This window comes from Panthera pardus, unplaced genomic scaffold (assembly GCF_024362965.1).
Source record: "Panthera pardus isolate Hobbes unplaced genomic scaffold, ASM2436296v1 HiC_scaffold_22, whole genome shotgun sequence".
NCBI classification, from domain to species: domain Eukaryota; kingdom Metazoa; phylum Chordata; class Mammalia; order Carnivora; family Felidae; genus Panthera; species Panthera pardus.
The window spans coordinates 38813606-38835469 of record NW_026526788.1 but is presented as its reverse complement, the minus strand read 5'-3'; the positions used below and the strand labels follow the sequence as shown (position 1 = coordinate 38835469).

At 54.5% G+C, this 21864-nt stretch overlaps 1 protein-coding gene across 1 annotated transcript in view; it reads left to right on the top strand.

Moving 5' to 3' along the window:
* ZCCHC24 (zinc finger CCHC-type containing 24) overlaps positions 1-12858 on the top strand; it is a 63255-nt gene extending 50397 nt beyond the window's left edge. Inside the window, exons 3-4 of the mRNA XM_019444729.2 lie at positions 802-966; positions 8611-12858. Coding sequence (XP_019300274.1) covers positions 802-966; positions 8611-8724 — 279 coding nt within the window. The 3' untranslated portion in view covers positions 8725-12858. The remainder of the gene's footprint in view (positions 1-801; positions 967-8610) is intronic.
* Positions 12859-21864: the final 9006 nt, after the last annotated feature.

The window sequence follows — 21864 nt, the reverse complement described above, 5'->3', positions numbered from 1 at the left end:
GATGCAGAACGGAAGGTATAAGGTGTCCCTCGAGTGAGGGATGGGGACGTGAGTGCATGTCTATATGTTGTGTATGTTTGTAAATGCAGAACCCATCCCGGGGTGGTGTAAAGAAAATGAAGATAGCCTCCAGGAGGGGAGCTGTGGCCGGGACCAGGGGGAGGGGAGACACACCTTCCGGGTTGCATTTGTTGTGCCTGCGTTGCCTCTCCGATAACCATTTAAGTTTATTTATTATTTGGAGAGAGAAAGAGAGCGCAAGCAGAGGAGGGGCAGAGAGAGAGGAAGAGAGATACAATCCCAAGCAGGCTTCGCACTGCCAGCACGGAGCCTGATGTGGGGCCTGAACCCACGAACCGCGAGACCCGAACCAAAGTAGGACGCCCAACCGACTGAGCCACCCGGGCACCCCCCCACACACACTGCCCAATAACCCTTTAAACCACACCACCGTGTGGCCAAAGAGCACCTGTGTGCGGGTGCATGCGACCACTGGCTGCCTTTTTACGACATCGGAGTCAGAGAAGTAATTCCTGGCCACCATCACACAGTTTGGTCCCCGAAATCTAGAAAGGATGTGTACCCTCCATCGCCTCCTCTGTTCTCTGTCTCCCTTGTGTGGGTCTCCCAGCCTTGGGATCCCGGGTGTGCTCTGGGGGTCGCTCGGTGTTCCCTGGATGGGGACGAAAGGTGTCTGCACATGGAGTGTGAAGGCTGAAGGGGAAGACCGGGCAACCCCTGTAGGGGCGTCAGTTTGGGCCGGTGGACCTCAACGCCCTACGTTTGCTTCCTGTCCTCTAGGCACGCCCCAAAGGCGAGGGTCTGACCCCGTACCAGGGCAAGAAGCGCTGTTTCGGCGAGTATAAGTGCCCCAAGTGCAAGAGAAAATGGATGAGCGGGAACTCCTGGGCCAACATGGGGCAGGAGTGCATCAAGTGCCACATCAACGTGTACCCGCACAAGCAGGTGAGCTGTGGGCGCCGGGAGCGCGGGAGCCACGGCGGGAGGGGCTCTCTGAAGGGCCTCGGGTGTGGGGGAGGGTGACTTTGTCCCTCTTGGGCCTTGGTTTACTCCTTCATATGACAAGGAGGAGACCAGATCTCTCCACGTTGGCCCTTTGTTGTTCTCATCCGAAATGGGGGTGAGGGAGCACCATTTCCCCAGGGAAGGAGGGTAAAGGGGCAATTTCACCAAGACCCTGCGACCACAGACCCCCGGTGAATTCTTCGGTACTAATGAGCTCGGGGTCCTGTTGTGAGATGAGCGGGGATGTGGGGGGCAGCAGGGCACTCACTCCAGAGAACACGTATCTCGTTCATTTGCTCGCTCAGTTGACTCATGTATACAGGACGGCCTCAGTGTACCAGGCACTGAGCGTGGGGCTGGTGGCCAAGGTACACGTGGGCATGCTGGGGCCTGGGGGACAGAGGTGTCATCCCAGGGAGGATGTACTCACTGCAGGCTGCAAAGAGGAGGCCCGTTTACTCTGGGGCCTGAAGGATGGGAGGAAGCCAGACCTGTTACAGGCGGGGGACAGCCATCCAAAGAAGACAGTACAGCAGGTGCAAATCCCCCGTGGCCTTAAGGACGTGGGTGGTCAAGGCCCAAACCTAAGTGAAGAATCAGGAGAGCAGGGCAAGAGGAATAGGGTGGGGTGGGGTGGGTGCTCTCTCAAAACCCACGAGGAACAGCACTGTCAGCTTTACTTTGAGATGATTATTCTGGGTGTGTGCAGAGATTAGTCTTGGTGGGGCTGGCTGATCAAAAGTGAGGAGTCCAGTGGGAAAGCCATGCCGTCCCGTGCGTGCTGGGAAAGGTCTGAACCTAGGAGGTGGCCTTGGACCTGAGTCCAACACAAAATGTCACCGGATTGGATGTGGGAGGTGAGGGAGAGGCAGGAATCCAGGAAAACTATCACCCTTGAGTGGAGGGAGTACGCTTACTGAGGTGGGCATCCTGGGCTGGGGGCAGGGCAGGGTGAGACCTAGGCATCCCAGATAAAAGCAAAAGTCCTCTGATACACATGTTACATTTGAGATGTTCCTGAAAAATCTAAGTCCGGACGTCAAGAAGGCAGTCGGATTTATTTTGAAGCTCATTTGAGAAGTCACAGTGGCTTCTACATACTCGGGTATCATGGACTTAGAGGTATGTAGGGAGTGGATGAGATTTCCTGTAGAATGTAGACAAAGTAGAGACAGAATTCCCCAGTCCATGTGTTGGAGAATCCCAGCACTGGGGGCTCAGCTGGAGGGGAAGGATCCATCACGGAGCAGAACCGGGGAGCATGGAGTCCTGGAGGTCGGGGGGTGGGGGGCGGTGTACCGTTCAAGTGGGCAGGTGTGGTTGGTGCAGAGATGTCTGGTATAATGGCCATGGCCAAGTGCCCTGGAGATTTGGCAACACGGAGGTGGTCCTCAAATTACATGCATATCTCGTTGAACTGCACCTAAGGTCTGAGAACCACTAAGCCGGTGCCCTGCAGGTCAGGCGTTAAGGACAGAGTGGAGACGTCGATTCTTAGTGGACGTGTCGTCTGGGGCCGTGGCTGTGGAGCCATGACGGGGGTTGGAGGGGTCCGTTGGGCCAGGCTTCATTGTCTACTCCCTCAAGGGGGGTTGATTGTAGAGAGAAGCAGCGATAGGGGCAGTAGCCACGGGAGGGCAGGTGCCATTGAGGTGGGTGTTATGGAGACGGGAAGTCCTGGAGCATGTTACAGGCAAGTGAGAAGGATCCAGAAGGAAGCAAAGGGCTGATGATACGGGAGCAAGGGGGTGATGCCTTACCATGGCACGGGGGGGGGGGGGGGGGTGGGGACGTGGGAGTGGTCAGGAAGGTTGGTGGGTTTGATGGCACAAAGAAGAGGAGCTTCACTTCCAAGGCTTCCGTCTTCTCTCTGAAATGGGACAGGAGGTTTTCAGGAGAAATGAGAGTGAGGAGGGGTGTGGTGGCCTCGGGGAAGGACGGAGGACATGGGCCTCCTAGAGAAATCTAGCTGCGTCCCAGGCCCGGGGAGGTGTGAGGTTGTAACTGGCGCCACCAGCCTGGTTCTGTGACTTGCTCCAGCAGGGTCACGGGGCAGGCGTGGGCCAGAGTCAGTGGACGGGGGCAGAGGTTTGCCAGGACAGTGATTCAGAGGGAGGAAGGCTGAAGAGCTAGCATATTTGGAGAAGTGTGATCGTGCGTGGTCCTGGGATGTCAGCCGGATGGCCGGGAAGGGAGGCCAGAAGGTCCCTAATGGGAAGGGAGGATGTGGCGGGGCCCAGGCCGGGTGGAGCTGCACAGAGAGCAGCTCTTGGTCTGAAGACCAAGTCCAGGGTGTGGCCAAGGGGGCAGTGGGAGAGAAGGTCACGTTGACGACGGCGTGGGGGCACTAAGGAGCCAGGGCTAGGGCCAGTCCTCCCCGTGTGGGCCGAGTCACCAAGAAGGATGGCAGGAGCAGAGGGGTGGAGGAGGCGGGCCAGGAAGGGAGGTGGGCTTTGAGGCTCTTGGGGAAGGCTCCCGTGAGGCACTGATGTTGGCTGAGCTGTGGTGGAGGCTTGCAGGGGGCTGCGTGGGGGTGGCCGAGCTGGAGGGAACAGCATGTGCGAAGTGGGGAGGCCAGGGTCAGGCACAGAGCACTGGTGGAGCTGAGGGGTGAAGCAGAGGTGGGGTGGGGCGGGCCGCCTGGGACTGGCTCGGAGGCCACGGTGTGGAGTTTGGGCTTTATCCTGTTAGCGCAGGTGGGAGCCATCTGAGAGGATTCTCCTGATTGAAACATCTTGTGATTTTATGACCCTCATGCTGGCCTCCATTGCCTCTGTTTGCAGACCTCCCCACCCCCTCCCCCAAGGGTTTCTGTGGTTCCCATCAACCACACTATGACAGGTGGGCAAGGAGACTCAAAGCTGGCCATCAAGGTCCAGCAGACGGGGGTCTCCTTAGGGGCAGAGCCTAGCCCACATCCTAACGGCAAAGAGGGGGGCACCCAGGCCCAGGAGTGCCAAGACAGGCCTGGTGACCCGGTGGGTGGGCCAAGTGTTTGGGGAGCACATCCAGGGAATGGGGCCAGGAGTGGGCAGTTCAAAGGAGACAAGGCGTCCTGGTTCCTGATTTCCCGGCAATTCCTGAGGTCAGAGACGCCAGTCCAAAACACCTTTCCCACCATGTGTGACAATGATCACACTACCTTGTGGGTTGAACTCCTCGCTCCCAGAGGCACTTGGGGCATGGCCAGTGCTGTTCAGAGGGGTTCATTCCTTCTCTCATGGACCCACTTGGCTGAGGGCTCCTCCGGGGCCAGATCTGTGCAGGTGCTGAAGGACGACCAAGTTCAGGGCTTCTAGGCCTTCCCTTCTCCAACTGCAGCGACGGGATTCAATCGGACAGGGTTAGCAACTGGCATTTAGGGAAACTCTGGCCCGAATCATCCTCTGGGCATCATCTGCTGAGTCCCTACACACCCCTCATGTATACTCTGTCCTCAGACGGGGTGTTCTGTTCATCCATATTTCACAGGGAGGAGAAGCAGGGCCCTGAGAAGCCCCGTCTTCTTCCCAAGGTCCCCAGGTGGGAAATGGGGTTGAACTTGCCTCTGTGCTTGGAGACGGTCTGTTGAAGTGCTGGGGGGCCCAGGCCTGAGGCCAGGCGGGAGTCAGTATGTGTCTCAGCTCAGCTGCACAGGCACTGGGTGTGCCGGAGCGAAGGGTTCAGCGTGCTCCTGGGGGCGGGAGGGAGAGAGGAGGCTGCAGGTGGGTCCCCGTGATGGGAGAGGGCAAGGATGGGAAAATTATAACCGTACTTAATACCCGTCATCCTCTCAGCTACCCCACGAGGTCAGCACTGCTGTCTTTCCTTTCTACAGAGGGGGAAACAGAGGCAAGGGGTGTAAGTGATTGACTCAAGGTCCGTAGAGAAGCTGGGTTTCATGAAGAGGGATCAAGTTTGGGACCAGAGGGAAAGGGGAGCACGGAGGCCACGTCACGGTGGCGGGCTGGGCTGGGGAGCCCCCAAAGGGGCTCAGCTGCGTGGGTCAGGGCAGGACTTAGGTCGGTGCTGGGGGTCTGGGAGGCTCACTTGGTCCTTATGATGCCCATACCCTCTGCAACCTGAGCAGAGAGGCACGGTCTCACCCAAAGGCCTGAGGCCAGGGTGCCAGCCTCCCTGCAGTGGCTCCAGCCTCCTCGGCCCCTGCCCCTGTATTGCCCTAGCATCCGGCAGGGCAGGGCTCCTCGCTCCTTCCACGAGGAAGGAGCCGCCATCCCCAGGCCAGCTGTGCTTTGGAGCATCCTGCCACACTCAGTCTCAGCGCAGCCCCCCACGGGCACCCCTATACTCAGGCTCAGTCTCTGCACTGGTACCCAACCCAGAAGGATCCTCCGGAAACATGTGGCTTTGCTCTTCCCCTCTCCGTCCGTCAGCCCTATTGGTTGAACCCTGCGGAAACTGAGGCCCAGAGAGACCACAGGGCTTGAGCAAGCCCCTCAGCCAGGCAATGTTAAGGGGGCCTAGGACCCAGTGTCCCAGCACCTAGCATCCCCAATCTCCTCTCCTGGACTCTACGAACTTTTCACCTGGCTCCTCTGTCTCTGAGGGGTTGCAGGCTGGGTGGGGAGGGGCATGTCCCCACCCGCCTCCCCAGCAATCAGGGGCCTTTGAAGAGCTCAGAGGAAGACTTGGGGCCCTCGCCGCACCCCCCCCCCAGGCCCCCATGGCGGAGAGGAGCTGCTTTATTTCTTCTGCCCCCTGAGCTCTGACCTGTGGGGCATCCATCCCCTGAGAACCCTCCGGTTCCCTCTCCTCCCTCTCCTGCCACATCTGTTTCCCGTCAGGCTCCGGCTGCGGCTCCCCTGCCCCCTAGGAGAAGAAAACACTGAAGGGCTCTGCCTCCCTGCTGGGGGGTGGGGGCGGCCCTGGGGTGGTCCATCCCAGCAGCTGAAGGTTTTCCTTCCACAGAGGGGAGTCATCCTGGCGGCTCCCCCCCGCCCCCACCCTGCGCCCTCCACTCAGCGGAGCCCCGACCCATGGAGGGAAGGGAAAGGGACACTGATAGGGTCACGGCCAAGGAGGAGGGATGGGGAGGGTATCGCAAGGGCGTTTCCACGGGGACTCAGCTGGATCCCTCGCTCCCAGCCTGCCCCCAGTCCTACATCACACTAATAATAGCAACAATGATATGTGACATTAATACTGGCCAGCACTTTGGTTTTCACGTGCCAGCTAACTTGGCATGTATTAACTCATTTACTCTTCACAACCACCTTACAAGTAGGTGCCCTTATTAGCCCCATTTTGTAGAAGAGGGCGTTGAGGCACAGAGAGGTTAAGGAACTTCTGGAGGTCACACAGCAATTGCTAAGTCTCGCAGAGCTTGACTTGATGGTTATACAGTGCTTTAAGACACCGACTTCTCTCTCTATCACGCATACAGTGTATGTTATTGACCTCCCGCCCAGGTTACAGAAGGGTACGTTGAGGCTCCGGAGGAGAAAGTTGTTGTCCAACAGCCCTGGGCAGATAGGTGAAGCTGCAGGCCCCAGGGCAAGACCCTTAATGTCTTGGGGCCTCAGTTTCCTCATCTGTAACATATGGGGAGAGTAATGTGCCCCTCCCAGCCAGGCTGTCAGGTGGGATGGTATGATTTGTGTGGCAGTGATTTGCAAGGTGTAAACCATGGGGGGGGGGGGGGCAAGAGTGGCCTCAGGCCTGCCTATTGTGGAATCTCTGGCCCCACCTGGAAGGCTGGTTCAAGGAGGGGCCCCGGCCAGCATGAAGAGTTGGGGAGGAGAGCTAGAAACCAGGCTGAGTTGATCTGGATGAGGGGAGATCTCAGGACTACCTCTCTCAGGCCTGTGGGAGCCAAGCGGAGAGTGTGTGGCCCCTGTGTGGCTGTGATGACAGGTGGACGTATAGGGACCCAGAGTTCAGCTCAAGGTCAGGGAGCCCTTCTTTCAGCCAGGGAGCTTGGCCAGCAGGGAGGTCCTCAGCCCTGGCTCGCCCATGGGGTGCTGTTGGTATTTATGAGATGCCTAGGAGAGCAGGTGATGGGGCCTTCACAGGCCTTCAAGCTTGGAATCGTGGCTTCAATGACCCTTTCTTTACCTGGTGGGTATCCCCTTCCCATTAATAATCATAACAAGCAACACTAATAGTTTTTATCTGCTATGCTCTTTCTACTCACTGAGATGTAACAACAGCCCCATGAGAAAAGTGTTATCAATGTCCCCTTCTGGAGACGGGGAGACTGAGGATCAGAGGGTTGGTGGCTTGCCCAAGGTCACACAGCTTGTAGGTGGTTCAAGCCCGTATCTGACACAAAGCCAAACTCTTTCTCCTCTCCCCTGGCCAGGAAAGCCAGTCACATCACAACCCCTTGAGACAAGGCCAAGGCTCCCGTCCTTTTTTGCAGGCTTTCTCTGTGTGGCTCTAGGCTTGAAAGTGCAGAGGTGGGTTTTATGACCCTTGGATCAGAACCCTGCCCATCCGCAGTCCCCATGGTTCATCTCCTAGACCCCTGTGACTCTTCCATTTCCCAGACCCCTGCGAGTGTCAGCTTCGGGCCAGGTATTGGGTAAAGCCAGTGCACTACTTTTGAGAGGTTCGTGGTCTGCCCAGGAGGCAGTGCTCACCCTCAGCTTCCCTCCAGGGCCATCCCTGGTCACGGTCACTGGCACCGAGGCTCCCTGGCCTCACACCAGCCTGCAGTTCTTGCTCCCTGTCCCCAGCGTGTGGGTCCCAGCTGGCTTCCCTTGAGTCCCCCCAGATCCATGCAGGGGACTGTTCTGCAGGAGGGGGCTCTGGGCTGAGGCTTCGCCTGCCAGCCACGAAACTATCTGCTTCAAGAGGTGTGCCTAATAGCCTCCGTAAAATTTCCAGGGGAACAAATCTTTCCTGGCTTTTGAGTACCAGGACAGGAGAGTGAGAGGGAGCGGGAAGCTCCCTATGTCACAGACGTATTCTCGTACGTGCCTCACGCTGCTTAGCGTACAAACATCCAGACATCTGATTCCTCCCACGGCCCCACAGACGAGGTGCAGTGATGGCCCACTTTACAGGTGCGGCAACTGAGGCTCCCTAAAATCATATAGTGAAGTTCTGATCATTTGGCCACTCAACGGACAGTACCAGGCCTTGGGATGAGGGGCATTGGCTGCTAACCTCACGGAGCTGAGGTCTCATCCACCCTAACCCCGAAGCATGGGAGTGACAAGCGGCCTGGCGAGGAGCACTGGGTGTGTTGGAAATCAGGAGACTGGGCTTGGGTCTTCCTTGCTCTGGGCCTCGGTTTCCTCACCTGGGTGATGTCTGTGCCCCACTGTCCCGCCTCTGTCCTGGGCTTGCTCTGAGAGTCCTGGGGGAGGGCACGGTGGCGTCTAGACTAGTCGCTCGGGTACAGGAGCCCCTCCCACTGCCCAGCCCCAGCCCAGGACACGCACCTGCAACAGGCCAGAGGCAGGAAGGGCCCAAGCGCCTAGGCAGACAACCTCTGTGACTACAGGCTCGCTCTCTGGGCACCCCCTCCCCGTCTGTCTGTCTGTCTGTCTGGTGCTGTCCCTCGCTGCGTCTGTCTCACTCTCCCTGCTTCTGTTTGTGTTTCTGTCTTTCTCTCCACTCCCTCCTTCCTCTCTGCAGAGACCCCTGGAGAAGCCCGATGGCCTGGACGTGTCCGACCAGAGCAAGGAGCACCCCCAGCACCTCTGTGAGAAGTGCAAGGTGCTGGGCTACTACTGCCGCCGAGTGCAATGAGCCGCCGCCAGCTGCGCCCACAGCCACCTTCCTGCCAGCCAGAGACCACGCCCCCTCCCTGTGTCTCTCCGTGCTGCGTGCGTGGGGCGGGGCCTCGCAGCCTTACCGGCCTAGGCAGGGGGCGTCTTAGGTTCTTGTCTCGCGTGTGTTGACAAACAGTGTTACTGACATAGCTGCCCCCACAGAAAGCCGGGTCTCTGGGACTCTCTACAGGTGGGCCTGGGGTCTGTGCAGAAGGGGCAAGGGTGAGCGGAGGTCAGTACACAGGACCCCATAAAGCCCTGGGTGTCCCCTGCAGGGTCCCTTCCTCTGAGACTCCCTTTGGGCTGAGCAGCCTTGCATTGGCCACAAGTGCACTAAATTTACTGTGAATCCCAAAGCCTGCAGGGGACTGTCTCCCCAGGACTACCCAGGCCTCCTTCTCTACCCAGAACCTTCCAGTCTGCCCTGAGTGCAAAGCCACTCAGAGAGCCCTACTTTTCTGTCCTGTTTGTGTCAGCAATCCTGGCGAGCTGACACCGGTTCTAGCAGCTGCTGGGGAGTGGGCATCTCTGCCCCCTGCCCACCATGAGCCCCAAACCTGACTGCCTCTGACATCATTAGCATTGCAAACCCTAGACCCAGAGGTCAGGGACAGGGAGGCACTGAATGTTGGACAGCGTTCCACGGTGTGACCTGGGGCATATCAGACAATGCCTCCCCTGCCCCCCACCGCACGTGTTTTCCACTTGGGATTGGATTTTGTGCTTGGATTTTGTCAGGCCCATTCCCTACCCTTTTCTTTCACCTCCCCCCAACACTAGGGGCCACCTCCTGATCGAGGCTGAAGGGCCCGGTGGGGAAGGCACTCTGGCAGGACAGACTCAGGCCTGGTGTCCTGGAGACCTGGGTTCAAATGCTGGCCCTGCTGCTGACACACTACGTAGCCTTGGGAAGAACTTCTCATCTCCGGCCCTCAGTTTCCCCACTAGTTAAGTGAGAGAGTGACTCCAGAGAGCAGAGGCCCGTTTCAGTGCTGGGATTCACATGGAGCCTTATTTGGAGAGGCTGTCCAAGTCCCAGACTGCACACCGCCACCCATCAGTCACTTAGGTGAGAATTGAGGGGCGCCAGTCTTCTCGTCACCCCCTGTCACCCCCGCCCCGCCTGAGGTCCCCCATCCCTGCAAAAATGAGGGAGAAGGATCCCCTGTCACACTTGGCAACCCCGATGTAAGCTACAGAACTTCTCATTTATAAAATGGGGACAATGATTTCCTACCTCCCAAGGGAGCAGGGAGGCCTCTGGGCAAGTCACGTTGGTCAGAACGCTGTCCTGGCTGGTGGGAGGGATCACGCTCCCTTCTCTTCTCTCTCCCCCGTGAGAAGTCCTAATTTTGTCGTCCCATCATCCTTCCTTTCTCCCAGGGAGAGGGAGAGAGACATCTGTCAGGACTGGGTCACTTGATTTTGCCCCAACATCATGCCTCTGTGGGGAAAAAAAAAAAAAAAAAAAATCAGACCATGAAATGGGCCTGAAATTCAGTGTTTACCGTGGCTCAAGGTCACCCAACGGGTGCCCAATCGCCTTTTGTTTTCAAATGAAAATGCTGTGTACGACTGAGGAGTTACAGTGAAGTGTTAACCAGGGGTCCAGGGAGCACGTTGAAGAGACGGAGTGAGTGTATTTGCAGCCAGGGGGGCTGCAGGGTAGATATCAGGGGGCCATGCCCTCTGAGCACTTAACAAGAGTGTGTTAGTTCCAGCCCGAGCCCTGTAGCCGCCTCCCTGCCGCCCACAGGGGCAGAATGCCCAGGAACCGACTGTGAACACCCTCCCCTTCCACTGGGAATGCCACTGAGGGATCCCTCCCAGCTGTCTCCTGTCTTCTCCATGGTGTCAAGGTGAGCTGGAGTCATCCTGGCCCAAGGCTCTCTGTCCCCAGGGAGAAGCTGTTGCTGTCAGTCATTCTAGAGCACTGCTGAAGGTAGTGTCCGCGGTGGTGGGCAGTGAGCTCGTCTCTGCTGTGAGGACCGGGACCCAGCCCTTCCGGGGACCTGGCCCCAGAGGGGGACCCTGGCCCTAGGCTGCCCGGAGCCTGCCGACTGTCCCACAGCGGTGGGGAAGGCCCACACCCTAAAAAGAACCCAGGCTCCAGACCGCTGGAGTCCACGGGCCAGTAGGAAATGGGATATCACCCCAAAGTGACCTTTCCAGTGGGCTTATCCAGCTGGCAGTCATTGCCCCTGCCTTCTATGCAGAGCTGGCTGGCGTGGGGGCCGGGCCCTCCTGCCCCAAACTAGCCTCTCTGTGTACCCCCTGCTCCTGCACGGCTCTGGCTGAACTGGGGAGCTCTCTATGGGCGGCAGAAGCCACTGTTGTCGAGGCCGGGTACTGCGAGGACGAAGTGCTCAGAGGGCCTGGGAGCCCAGGAGACAAGAAAGCGTGTGGTTTGTACGTTCAAAAGGGACAATCGCTGGCAGTTAGTAGATCTAGTGATCTAGTTGAGAGAGAACAGTGTTTAACCCGTATGAAGTATTCGATAGCTCTACTTGTGAATTTGTATTTATTTTGAGTTATACTTGACACGATTCCTTTTTTTTTTTTTTTTAAAGAAAAATACTATGTGTGTATTTTGAAAAGAAAATTCATAGATGTTAAAATTTTTTCTGGTTACCAATTTTTCTCACAACACTGAATTTGTTACCTTCTCCCGAAAAATCTCGACAGTGATTTTTGTCTGTATATATTTGAGGGGGCTTTTTTAAAAAAAAAGAAAAAAGAAAAAAGAAAAAATATAATTGCTTGATCTTTGAGATTAAAAAAAAAAACAAAAAGAGAGGCATTTTCAAACCTTTGGAGATTTCAGGAGGGCAGTAGAATATCAAACGAAGATTTCTGGAAGTATTTTGCAAACCTTTCTGGTTGAGCTGCAAGAAAATATTTATGGTGATAACTTTTCTCTTTTTTCCTGTTGTTGGTTTTTTGTTTCGTTTTGTTTTTGGTTTGATTTTTTTTTTTTTTACTATGCTTTGATCTGTAAAAAGTATGCAACTGAACTACATTAAGAAGGAAATATTGTCTACATAGAATATTATATGAAGTTGGTACATAATTCTGATGAGGAAAAAAAAATCTTTGCAATTCTTTAAGCCATATTGTTGTTATTCTGTGTTGTTTTCCTTGGATGAAAATATCAGTATTAAGTGGCCAAGCATATTATCCAAGTGCTTAGACTTATTAATATGTTCGTGTCCTGTATTTATACATATGTGTATTTTGGAAAGTATTGCTTTTTTTTAAGGGAAGCTATTATTAGATAACATAGCCGAAAAGGGAATAGTGACCCCTTGGAGCCTCTTCAGCTGAGGATAACAAACACAGCATTGTAATCCATTCTCTTGCACCTTCTTATTATTATCTTGTTATTATGGTTATTAACTTTGTAGGGGGGCAGGGAGTGGGCCAGGGGAAGAGGGGCGTATCAGTATCACAGAGCCAGCATATTATCACTAACCGGCCCCTCCATGATTGGCCAGAGCCGAAGATGGCCTCCTTGGCCTGGTGGAGGGCTCGGGTCAGCAGGGCCCAGCAGGGAAGACGAAGCAGGAGGCAGACTTCTTTGGACGCCCCTCTTTGGAGTTTTGCCGTCTGAGCCACGCCTCTGGGCCCCATGCTCTTTGAACTTGGATTTGTCAGCCGGAGCCCTTACACCTGCCCTCCAACATCTAATAGACTTGAATCTACTCTAAATGAATATTTAATCCAACATCACTACATTGTAGCCCAGTGCAAGAACTAACCCTGAAGTTTGGGAGGTGTTCCGGCCTTCAGGGAGGTGGTTGAGCCGTCCCCCAGGGGCTGGTGGCAGAAGGGCTCATCGCTGTCTGTTGCCAGCCTCGCCGTTGGACCTCCTCCACTCCCGTGTGGTGACCCTGTCCGTGTCTGTATCTGTTAATATGTGTGTGTCCAGCTAAAGAGACAAACAGAACCCGTGGGCCCAGCTCGGAGGGTGTGCGGAGAAGGCTCCCGGCCTCTCTGAAGGGCTGCCCTCGGGATGGCATTCCGTTGTGTGCCTTATTCCTGGAAAATCTGTATACAGCTTGCCTATAGCAATATAGCCTTTTCATGCTGTATTAAAAGAACTTTTAAAAGCAAGAGAGGCTCATGGGTTTTGTTGTTGACACAGAGCATCGGTGGGGAGCTGGACGTTTTCACAGATGTGTGAAGTCAAGTGGGTGGGTGGGGGGGTCTTCTAGCTGCCTTTCTGCTGTCCCGAATCTGGGTCATCTTGTCCCTGCCCTGCCTCCATGCTGTGGATCTGCCTTCTCCCAGCCCCTCTGCCCCACAGTAGACGCTCTCTCCAGAGGGAGGGCCCTCCCCAAGTTGGGCCCCAGACTGGGCGAGATTGTCAGCACATTAGGTCACACGTTAGCTCAGCAATGGGACTCCCGGGTGACCATATATAGGAGTGAATCTCCCTTGGAGGCAGCAGCCCTAGGCCCCAAAGCCGTGACCACACTGGGGCTTCTTGCCAAGACCAGAATTCGGGACTCACACACTGGGCATCACACCATGAGAAATCTGAAGTGTCCCGGGCCTCTTGGCAAGTCCCCAGGAGAGGGAACAGAGAGGGTCTCTCTTCTGAGCAAGGTCAGGATGAGGCCGGGCTGTCACAAGGTGGGGTTCTTGCTGAGAGCCACGGACGGGAAGTCATGGCTCTTAAGAAGCCACCTGCACATGGGGGCCCTTCCCTATTCACCAGAATCACTATGGGAGCTACAGTCCCACCCCAGAGACGCTTGAGAAATTGGCCTGTGTCCTCAGGATTTTAAAGCCCCCAGATGAGTCCAATGTACAAGGCCAAGAAATGCCAGCAATGGTCCCTCATGGTCCTGTGGGGTCAGTGGTGATGTCAGCGCGGAGGCTGGTGGGCAGACGGTCCCGCCGCACTCCATCCACAGCTCCAGCCAATTGCTGCCATCTGAGAATAAACTACTTGGGCTGGAAACCCAGGTTGTTATGTCAAATTTTCCAATTTTAAATTTTGGCAACGAGTTTACTGAAATTTTAAATAGTACATAGGTCAAGTCGTGTGTCTGTGGGCTAGCCTTTGCCTCCAGACTGCAGCCTCTGGGACAGAGCAGAGAAAAAGTGTGGGTCCTTGGGATCGGGGACCACAGTGGGGGAGGAGTGGGGAGCAGGCAGGAGCAGAGATCCCCGGCTCCAGAAGCAGGGAATGCTCCCCCTGTGTTATCTGGAGTGCACCGTGAGTCCCAGAAGCCACCAAGTCTCCTCTTGCTGCTTATGGGCATGCTCACCCCCAGGTGCCGCCCTCGGGGGGAGCGAAGTGGCAGGCGGGGCCAGGGTCAGCCTGAACTGGCTGGTGGGTGTCCCTACAGCCAAGCAGGTGAGTGGAGAGGGGACCCAACCCCAACACGGTAGGAGGAGGAGAGAGTTCTCACCTGTCGGCAGTAGGCACCCCCCTCCCCCCAGCCAGCAGCCACAGAGGGGTGCTGGCCTCCCCGTTGCAGATCTGTACAGGTGTGAGGACTGGAGTCCTGGTCTGTCAGAGTGCCCCTGTGCCCAGCAGCCCCGCCTCCCCCGGCTGTGCGAAGCTGAGAAGTTCCTCTGCCTCTCTGAGCCCCAGCTCCCCCAGGGATAGTATGCAGATAGGATGGCTCAGTGAGCACCAGGCCCAGTGCGTGGCTTGCCACCGGTGGGGGGCGGGGGAAGGGGGTCCCTGGAGACGTGGATCTCTTGCTCCCATTGTCTGTGGCTCAGGCAGAAACACCTTGTCAGAGATCACACAGGAAATCAGAGGGGGGGACCAAGCCTCCCACCCTCGGCACCCATTGCATGCTGGGGCTGAGGCTTCAAGGTTAACATTCGGGGATCTGCCCTGTGTGTCAGTGTGCATGCGCCCCTGTGTTTGTTTTGCTTTGTTTTCCGTGGAAAGAAAACAAACCCGAGGCAAACACAGCCTGCATTTCGACATCTCCCGGAGCTGTGGAAACCAGTAATTCCCCTGGACAGGAAGGATTTCCGGTTAGACTTAATGTCCATGTCCAGAGGCAGCTGGCCGCAAGGGCCCGGGGAGAGCAGAGTCCACCTCAGGGGACAGGAGAGGACGGCCCAGCTCTGGGCCTGCCCCTGCCCCCCCCCCCCGCCCCCCACGCCCACACCCCCCACATTTCTGTCTGGGCGAAGTTGAGGCCCCCAGGAAGGAAGGCTCGCCCGAGGCCACCCAGCGGGCACGTGGTGGTGCCAGGGTTCAAACCCCGAGTCCTCGCTCCCAGGGCAAGGTTGTGGAGGCAGAACTGGGGCTGAGCCCAAGGCAGCACCCTGCCCCCAGGCCTGGGTGCACGGAGCCCCCTCGGTGCCTGCTCCAGACACAGGGGAGGGAGACCAGGCGCGCTCAACCACCCTACCCCTTCCCATCTCAGCTCCAGCACCACCGGGAGCCCTTGGGCCCCCCGTGTGACCTAGACAAGGCTCCTAGAACCACTGTCTTCCCAGAATGTGTGATGTGGGGCTGCCGCGTCCCTATCTATGTGTCGGGGCCATCAAGACACGCTTGCAGGCCGCAGTGGACACGCTCCGTGATGGCCCTTCTCTTCCCGCTGGGCCCCCACGCTTGGAGGCTGGGCCAGGCAACCGGCCGGCCACAGGCCCGTGTCTTCCCTGGCTCTGTGGTCCCATGTGTGCTCCTAACAGTCATAGCAGGAGCCAGGACAGGGAACAATATTGCCAACACGGCAGGTGGAGAAATGGAGGCCCAGGGAGCGCTGTGGCGCCCAAGACTGACAAGTGGGGTCCTCTGCCGAGCACTCTGACCTCCACACTGTGCTATTTCTGATTCTGACGAGACACTCCCAGTGGATTTCCCAGCGGCTGGAGCTGGGGCTGGGTCCCACGATGAGCAGGGAGTCAGGCCCCAGCCTGCCCTCTCTCCTTGGCCTGGGAAACCCAGGGTCAGGCATCCAAATACCGGCCCAAGCTGCTCCCTGGCCAGTGCTGCCTGGGCCGGGCTCCCCCACAGCCTTTGGGAGAGAGAGAAGGGTCAGGAGCAGCTGGGACGAGGGGGGGGGGTGCGATCTGCTGGGGGCAGGCAGCCGCCTCTAGAGTCAGGCATCTGGTTGTCCCTAGAACTCTGTCCAGAGCCAGGAACAGTCTGTCCTCAGGCACAGAGTCCCCTCTAAATACACCCACTTTATCCAGAGCCGCTAGAGGCCCTGTGCTCACCTCGCCCCGCCACACACATGCATTCACACACAGGCACTCACACCCACCCACCAACACGCATGGCTGTGGCCCCTGGGGAGTCCTGTGGGAGTGGGGAGCCCCGGGTCACACTGTCCAGACAGACGGTGCTGCTGCAGTGACTACAAGCGGGGGGACCCCCAGGGCGGCCCCCCTCCCTGACCCTCTCCCCCAAGGATCACTTTTAGGGAGGAAGAAGCCCCGGCCCAGAAGGGCCCAGAAGATGGGCTCCATGGGAATCTGCCCGTCCCCTTCCCCGAGAGCCCCTCACCGTGCAGAAGGTGAGAGAAGCCCAAGTCCCAACCCTCGGCCCGACGCGGTGAGCGGAAGTGTGTCCTCGTATTGCAAACGGTTGAGAGAGGCCATGTTTTGTGAGGCGTGACGACGGCCTCGCGGGTGTGAAAACCACGTCCTCATCTATTAGCTGCTGGACAATTTACGGGCCAAGTGAGACGGCACCTGCGTTTTATTTTCAAATAATCCAGAGGGTGGCTCATGTGACGAGGTGGGAGCCCGGGGTCTGACGGACCGCTTTCTCCACCCCTGGGCTGGGGATGAGCTCCACGGGGAGCCGGGCCAAGGCAAAGTGTATGTGCGGGTGGGGGTGGGGGTGGCCCCCACGCACCCAGTGCCCTCCACGGTCCTCTGGACGGGCAGCCAGGGTTTTCTCTATGCATCTCCAGCGCCAGGGCGGCCTGGCACCTGGCAGGGCCAACTGTGGAATAAATGAGTAAGATCCAGCCGACAGTCCATCAAGCCCTCTGGTGTGCCCGCCACTGTACTATGTGATGTACGTGCACCATCATTTCTGATCCTTGCAGCGGCCCTGTGAGGTGGGCCTGGCATGAGGACCATTTGACAGACGGTCAGGCTGAGGCCCAGGGAGGTCGAGTGACTCGTCTGAGATCATCCGGCACGAGTAGAGCCCCTCCCTAGACCCCCCCCAGAGACATCTGGCCCCAGGGCCATGTCATCTTGGCCGTGTCATCTTCCTGCCTCCTGCATCTTGGGCCACGAAGGGCACTTTGTCCCGTCCCCACGTAACCCAAGCTGGGGGTCGAGCAGCGTTCCCCTCTACCGCCTTCTCCTCGTGCCACCATTCCCACCTCTGGCCACTCCTCGCGGTCGGGTCAGCCTCCACGGCCCCTCCACACACAGCTCCTGCAGCCTACAGGGCAATCTGGGGTCCAAGTCTGGGACCGTGGCACCTGCCTCGACTTCCATCTCTGCCTGCCCACCCTCATCGTGGCAGAGGTGCTGGGTCAGACGGACGGGCCACTGGACTGCAGCCTCGCTGCTTGTCAGTTGTCATCCTAAGCAAGTGGCCTCCCCCTCTGAGCCCTGGTCTCCTCCCCTCCTAAGATGGGAATGATGGCCGCCGATCTGAGGGCCACCGCTAATGACGAAAAGACATCAGGAAGCCAAGTGCTTGACTTCTAGAGCATGCTCAAGAACTGTTAGCTACTTTAGTGCCCACAGAGGTGGTGAAAGTCCCCCAGGTCTGCGCTGCCTCTGAAGCACCCCCCCTCCCCTACTCACCTAGCCATGATTCCCTTTTGCCTCCTGCCTGTCAGCCCCTTGAGCTCTGCGTTCTGAAACCTTCACCTGCCTGACCAGGTGGCAGGTGAGGAGCCTATGTCTTGGTTCTGGGAAGGGACTTGGATTTGTCGGTTCCTCGGGCCGTAGGCCAGGCACCCACATCTTGTTAGTTCAGTTCTGGCAGGGCTTCTGCCTCAGTTTCCCCCTTGTGCTGAGGCAAGAGACCTGTGCCTACCATGTAACTTGCCCCCTTCTCCCTTGGAATCTGACCCCAGCCCCACCCCACAGTGGAGGCTGCTTCAAACCCTGTGGCCAGGCTCTCTCTCCCCTGACATCCTTGCCGGTTCACAAACACCCCCACCCTGCAGTCCTTTAGCAGCAATCGGCCGGTCCCCTGCTGCCCTCTGGTGGCTACGTCTGAGGACGGCAACTTCCTGCTGGGGAATTTTTTTTCCCTCCCCAATTCCAGGTTAAGTCCTGACCTCAGCCTCACAGGGCTGCAGGCCTCATCACCTATGCACCTATGAGCAATATTGTCAAGTAATAATACCCGAGTTTGTCCCCTTTGATTATAAAAATAATGCGTGCACAATATGAAGCGAGTACAACAGAAAGTAGGATGTGAAACTACCCAGTGGTCCAACTTCCCCCAGGGATCACTACTGTCGGGGGTGTGAGGTAACATTCCGCAGCGTTTTTGCTTGCGTGAATCTCTGTGTGTGTAACGTACACATACACACACACGTTAACTGGGTTATATTTGGCATGCTGTTCTGCAGCCCGCTTTGTACCATCGTCTTTCCCTGTAGCATAGAGATCTGCCTCATCTGTCGAACAGCCATTGTACTAGTTCGGTGAGTAATGTATTTGTCAATTCCTTATAGAAGGACTTGAAGCATTATTGTTTTTAAAAGTTCATCTTTTTTTCCTTTTAAAAAAGTTTTTATTTAAATTCCAGTGAATTAACACACAATGTAATGTTAGTTTCAGGTGTACAGTATAGCGATTCAGCACTTCCACACGTCACCCAGTGCTCATCACGACAAGTGCGCTCCTTAATCCCCATCGTCTATTTCACTCATCCCCCCCACCTTGCCTCTGATAACCATCAGTTTGTTCTGTATAATCTGTTTCTTGGTTTGCCTGGTTTTTTTTTCCACTTTGCTCATTTGTTTAGTTTCTTAAATTCCACAATGAATGAAATCATATGGTATTATTTGTTTTTCTCAGACCGACTTATTTTGCTTAGCGTAATACTCTCTCTCGCTCCATCCATGTCCTTGCCAATGGCAAGGTTTAATTCTTTTTTATTCCATTGCATATATATATATATATATATATATATATATATATATATACCACATCTTCTTTTCCATTCCTCAATCAATGGACACTTGGACTCTTTCAATAATTTGGGTATTGTGAATAACGCTGCCATAAGCATTGGGCTGCATATATCCCTTAGAGTTATTATTTTTGTAATCTTTGTGCAAATACTTAGTAGTGTGATTGCTGGATTGTAGGGTAGTTCCATTCAAAATAATTTGTTTAATGTTTATTTTGAGAGAGAGACAGAGTGTGAGTGGGGGAGGGGCAGAGAGAGACGGAGACACAGAATCCAAAGCAGGCTCCAGGCTCTGAGCTGGAAGCACAGAGCCCAATATCGGGCTTGAACTCAAAACTGTGAGATTATGACCCGAGCCGAAGTCAGACGCTCAGCCAACTGAGCCACCCAGGTGCCACCCAGGGTAGTTCTATTTTTAACTTTTGAGGATCCTCCATACTGTTTTCCACAGTGACTGTACCAGTGTGCATTCCCACCAACACTGCAAAAGTGTTCCCCTTTCTCTGTTTCTCTGTTGGCATCCTCGCCAACACCTGTTGTTTCTTGTGTTTTTCATTGTAGCCATTCTGACAGGTGTTAAGGTGAGATCTCGTTGTAGTTTTGATTTGTATTTCCCTGATGATGAGTGATGTTGAGCATCTTTTCATGTGTCTGTTGACCATCTGTATGTCTTCTTTGGATAAATGTCAGTTTAGATCCTCTCCCCATTTTTAAATTGGATCATTCGGCTTTTCAGTGTTGAGTTGTTAAATTCTTCATATATTTTGGATACTAACCCTTTATCAGATATGTCATTTGCAAATATCTTCCTCCATTCCATTGGCTGCCTTTTAATTTTGTTGATTGTTTCCTTTGCTGGGCAGAAATCTTTTATTTTGATGTAGTCTCAATAGATTAACTTTGGTTTTGTTTCCCTTGCCTAAGGAGACATATCTAGAAAGAAGTTGCTACAGCCAATGTCAAAGAAGTTACTGCCTGTGCTCTCTTGTAGGATTTTTATGGTTTCAGGTCTCACATTTAGATATTTAATCCATTTTGTGTTTATTTTTTTGTGTATGGTATGAGACAGTGGTCCAGTTTTCCCAACACTATTTGTCGAAGAGACTTTTTTCCCATTAGATATTCTTTCCTGCTTTGTTGAAGGTTAATTGACCATGTAATTGTGGGTTGATTTCTGGGTTTTCTATTCTGTTCCATTGACCTATGTGTCTATTTTTGTACCAGTACCATACTGTTTTGATTACTACAGCTTTGTAATATAACTTGAAGTCCAGAATTGTGGTGCCTTGACCTTTGTTTTTTTCAAGATGCTTTGGCTATTTGAGGTCTTTTGTGGTTCCATACAAATTTTGTGATTGTTTCTTCTCGCTCTGTGAACAATGCTCTTACTAATTTGATAGAGACTGCATTAAATGTCTAGATTGCTTTGGGTAGTATAGACATTTTAACAACGCTTGTTCTTCCTATCCATGAGCATGGGATGTCTTTCCATTTCTTTGTGTTATCTTCAATTTCTTCAGTGTTTTATTGTTTTCAGAGTACAAGTCTTTCACTTCTCTGGTTAGGTTTATTCCTAGGTATCTTATTGTTTTGGGTGGAATTATAAATGGGGTTGATTCCTCAATTTCTTTTGTTGCTTCATTGTTGGTGCATAGAAATTTAGCAGGTTTCTGTACATTGATTTTGCACCCTGTGTTTTTACTGAATTCATTTATCAGTTCTAGCAGTTTTTGAGTGGAGTCTTTTGGGTTTTTTATATAGAGTATCATGTCATCTGCAAATAGTGAAAGTTTGACCTCTTCCTTGACGATTTGGATGTCTTTTATTTCTATTGTCTGATAGCTGTGGCTAGGACTTCCATACCATATTGAATAAAAGTGGTGAGAGTGGACGGCCTTGTCTTGTTCCCGATCATAGAGGAAACAGTTTTCCCCCATTAAGGATGATGTTTACTGTGGGTTTTTCCATACATGGTTTTTATTATGTTGAGGTATGTTCCCTACAAATCTACTTTGTTGAAGGTTTTTATCATGAATGGATATTGTACTTTGTCAAATGCTTTTTCCGCATCTATGGAAATGATCCTATGGTTTGCATCCTTTCCTTTATTAATGTGATGTAACACGTTGATTGGTCATTATTTTTTATTAATCACCTTTCTGTTTTGTGCAGTAGGAAGTTCTGGGGTCAGGAGAGCCAGAGTCTGACCTGACAGGTCTCAGGCCACTGTCACTGATCTCCTTGCCGTGCCCCTCCAGGCCCGTTCCCCCACCTACACTGTTAGGGCATCAGGCTCCATCTAGAATCCTTCACTCTGATGATTTCTCTGAGCTGTGACCCCGGAGGCTGCACTGGGATCATCCATACAGTTTTGGGGCTGGTGAGGGGAGGAGGCCCGGGGCCCAGTGGGAACTTGGACAGCTGTGGAGACACCTGTAATGGGCGAGGCTGACTGAGGAAGTGCTGAGGTCTGACCCATGTTCCTCTCCCACAGCTCACTGAGGGCAGCTGGGCTGGCTGCTTTCTCTCAGGAATGTGGGCATCTGTAGCTGTTTCCCCCCTCCCTGAGCTGACCTGTATATCACCCAAGTACAAAGACAATATATTCTCCTTGCAAACAGCTCAAACAGTACAGAAGGTTTCAGCTTCTGGGGTGAAACAGACTGGAGTCACTCTCTCCCTTTAAACAAATAAGTCAACAGATGAAATATGTAACACAATGGTTTCCAGCTGTCGGACAAAGGCAGCACAGAACAAGGGTTCCTGAGAAGAGGAAACATGGGCAAATGAAGTGAGACCTGGGAACAGACCTTCCAGGTCACCGGGAGGGGCAGGGGAAGCCACACGGCCCAGCGAGCCCCCTTACTGGAGGAGACAGACTGGGGAACTTAGGGGGCAAAGGCTATGCAGAATTTTCGGAGTGGAGCACAGGAAAGAAGACAGCTTCACTGAGAATGGAAAATGGCATGGAGAGGAGGAAGATGTTAAGAGAGAGCTCCAGACATGTGCAGAGGG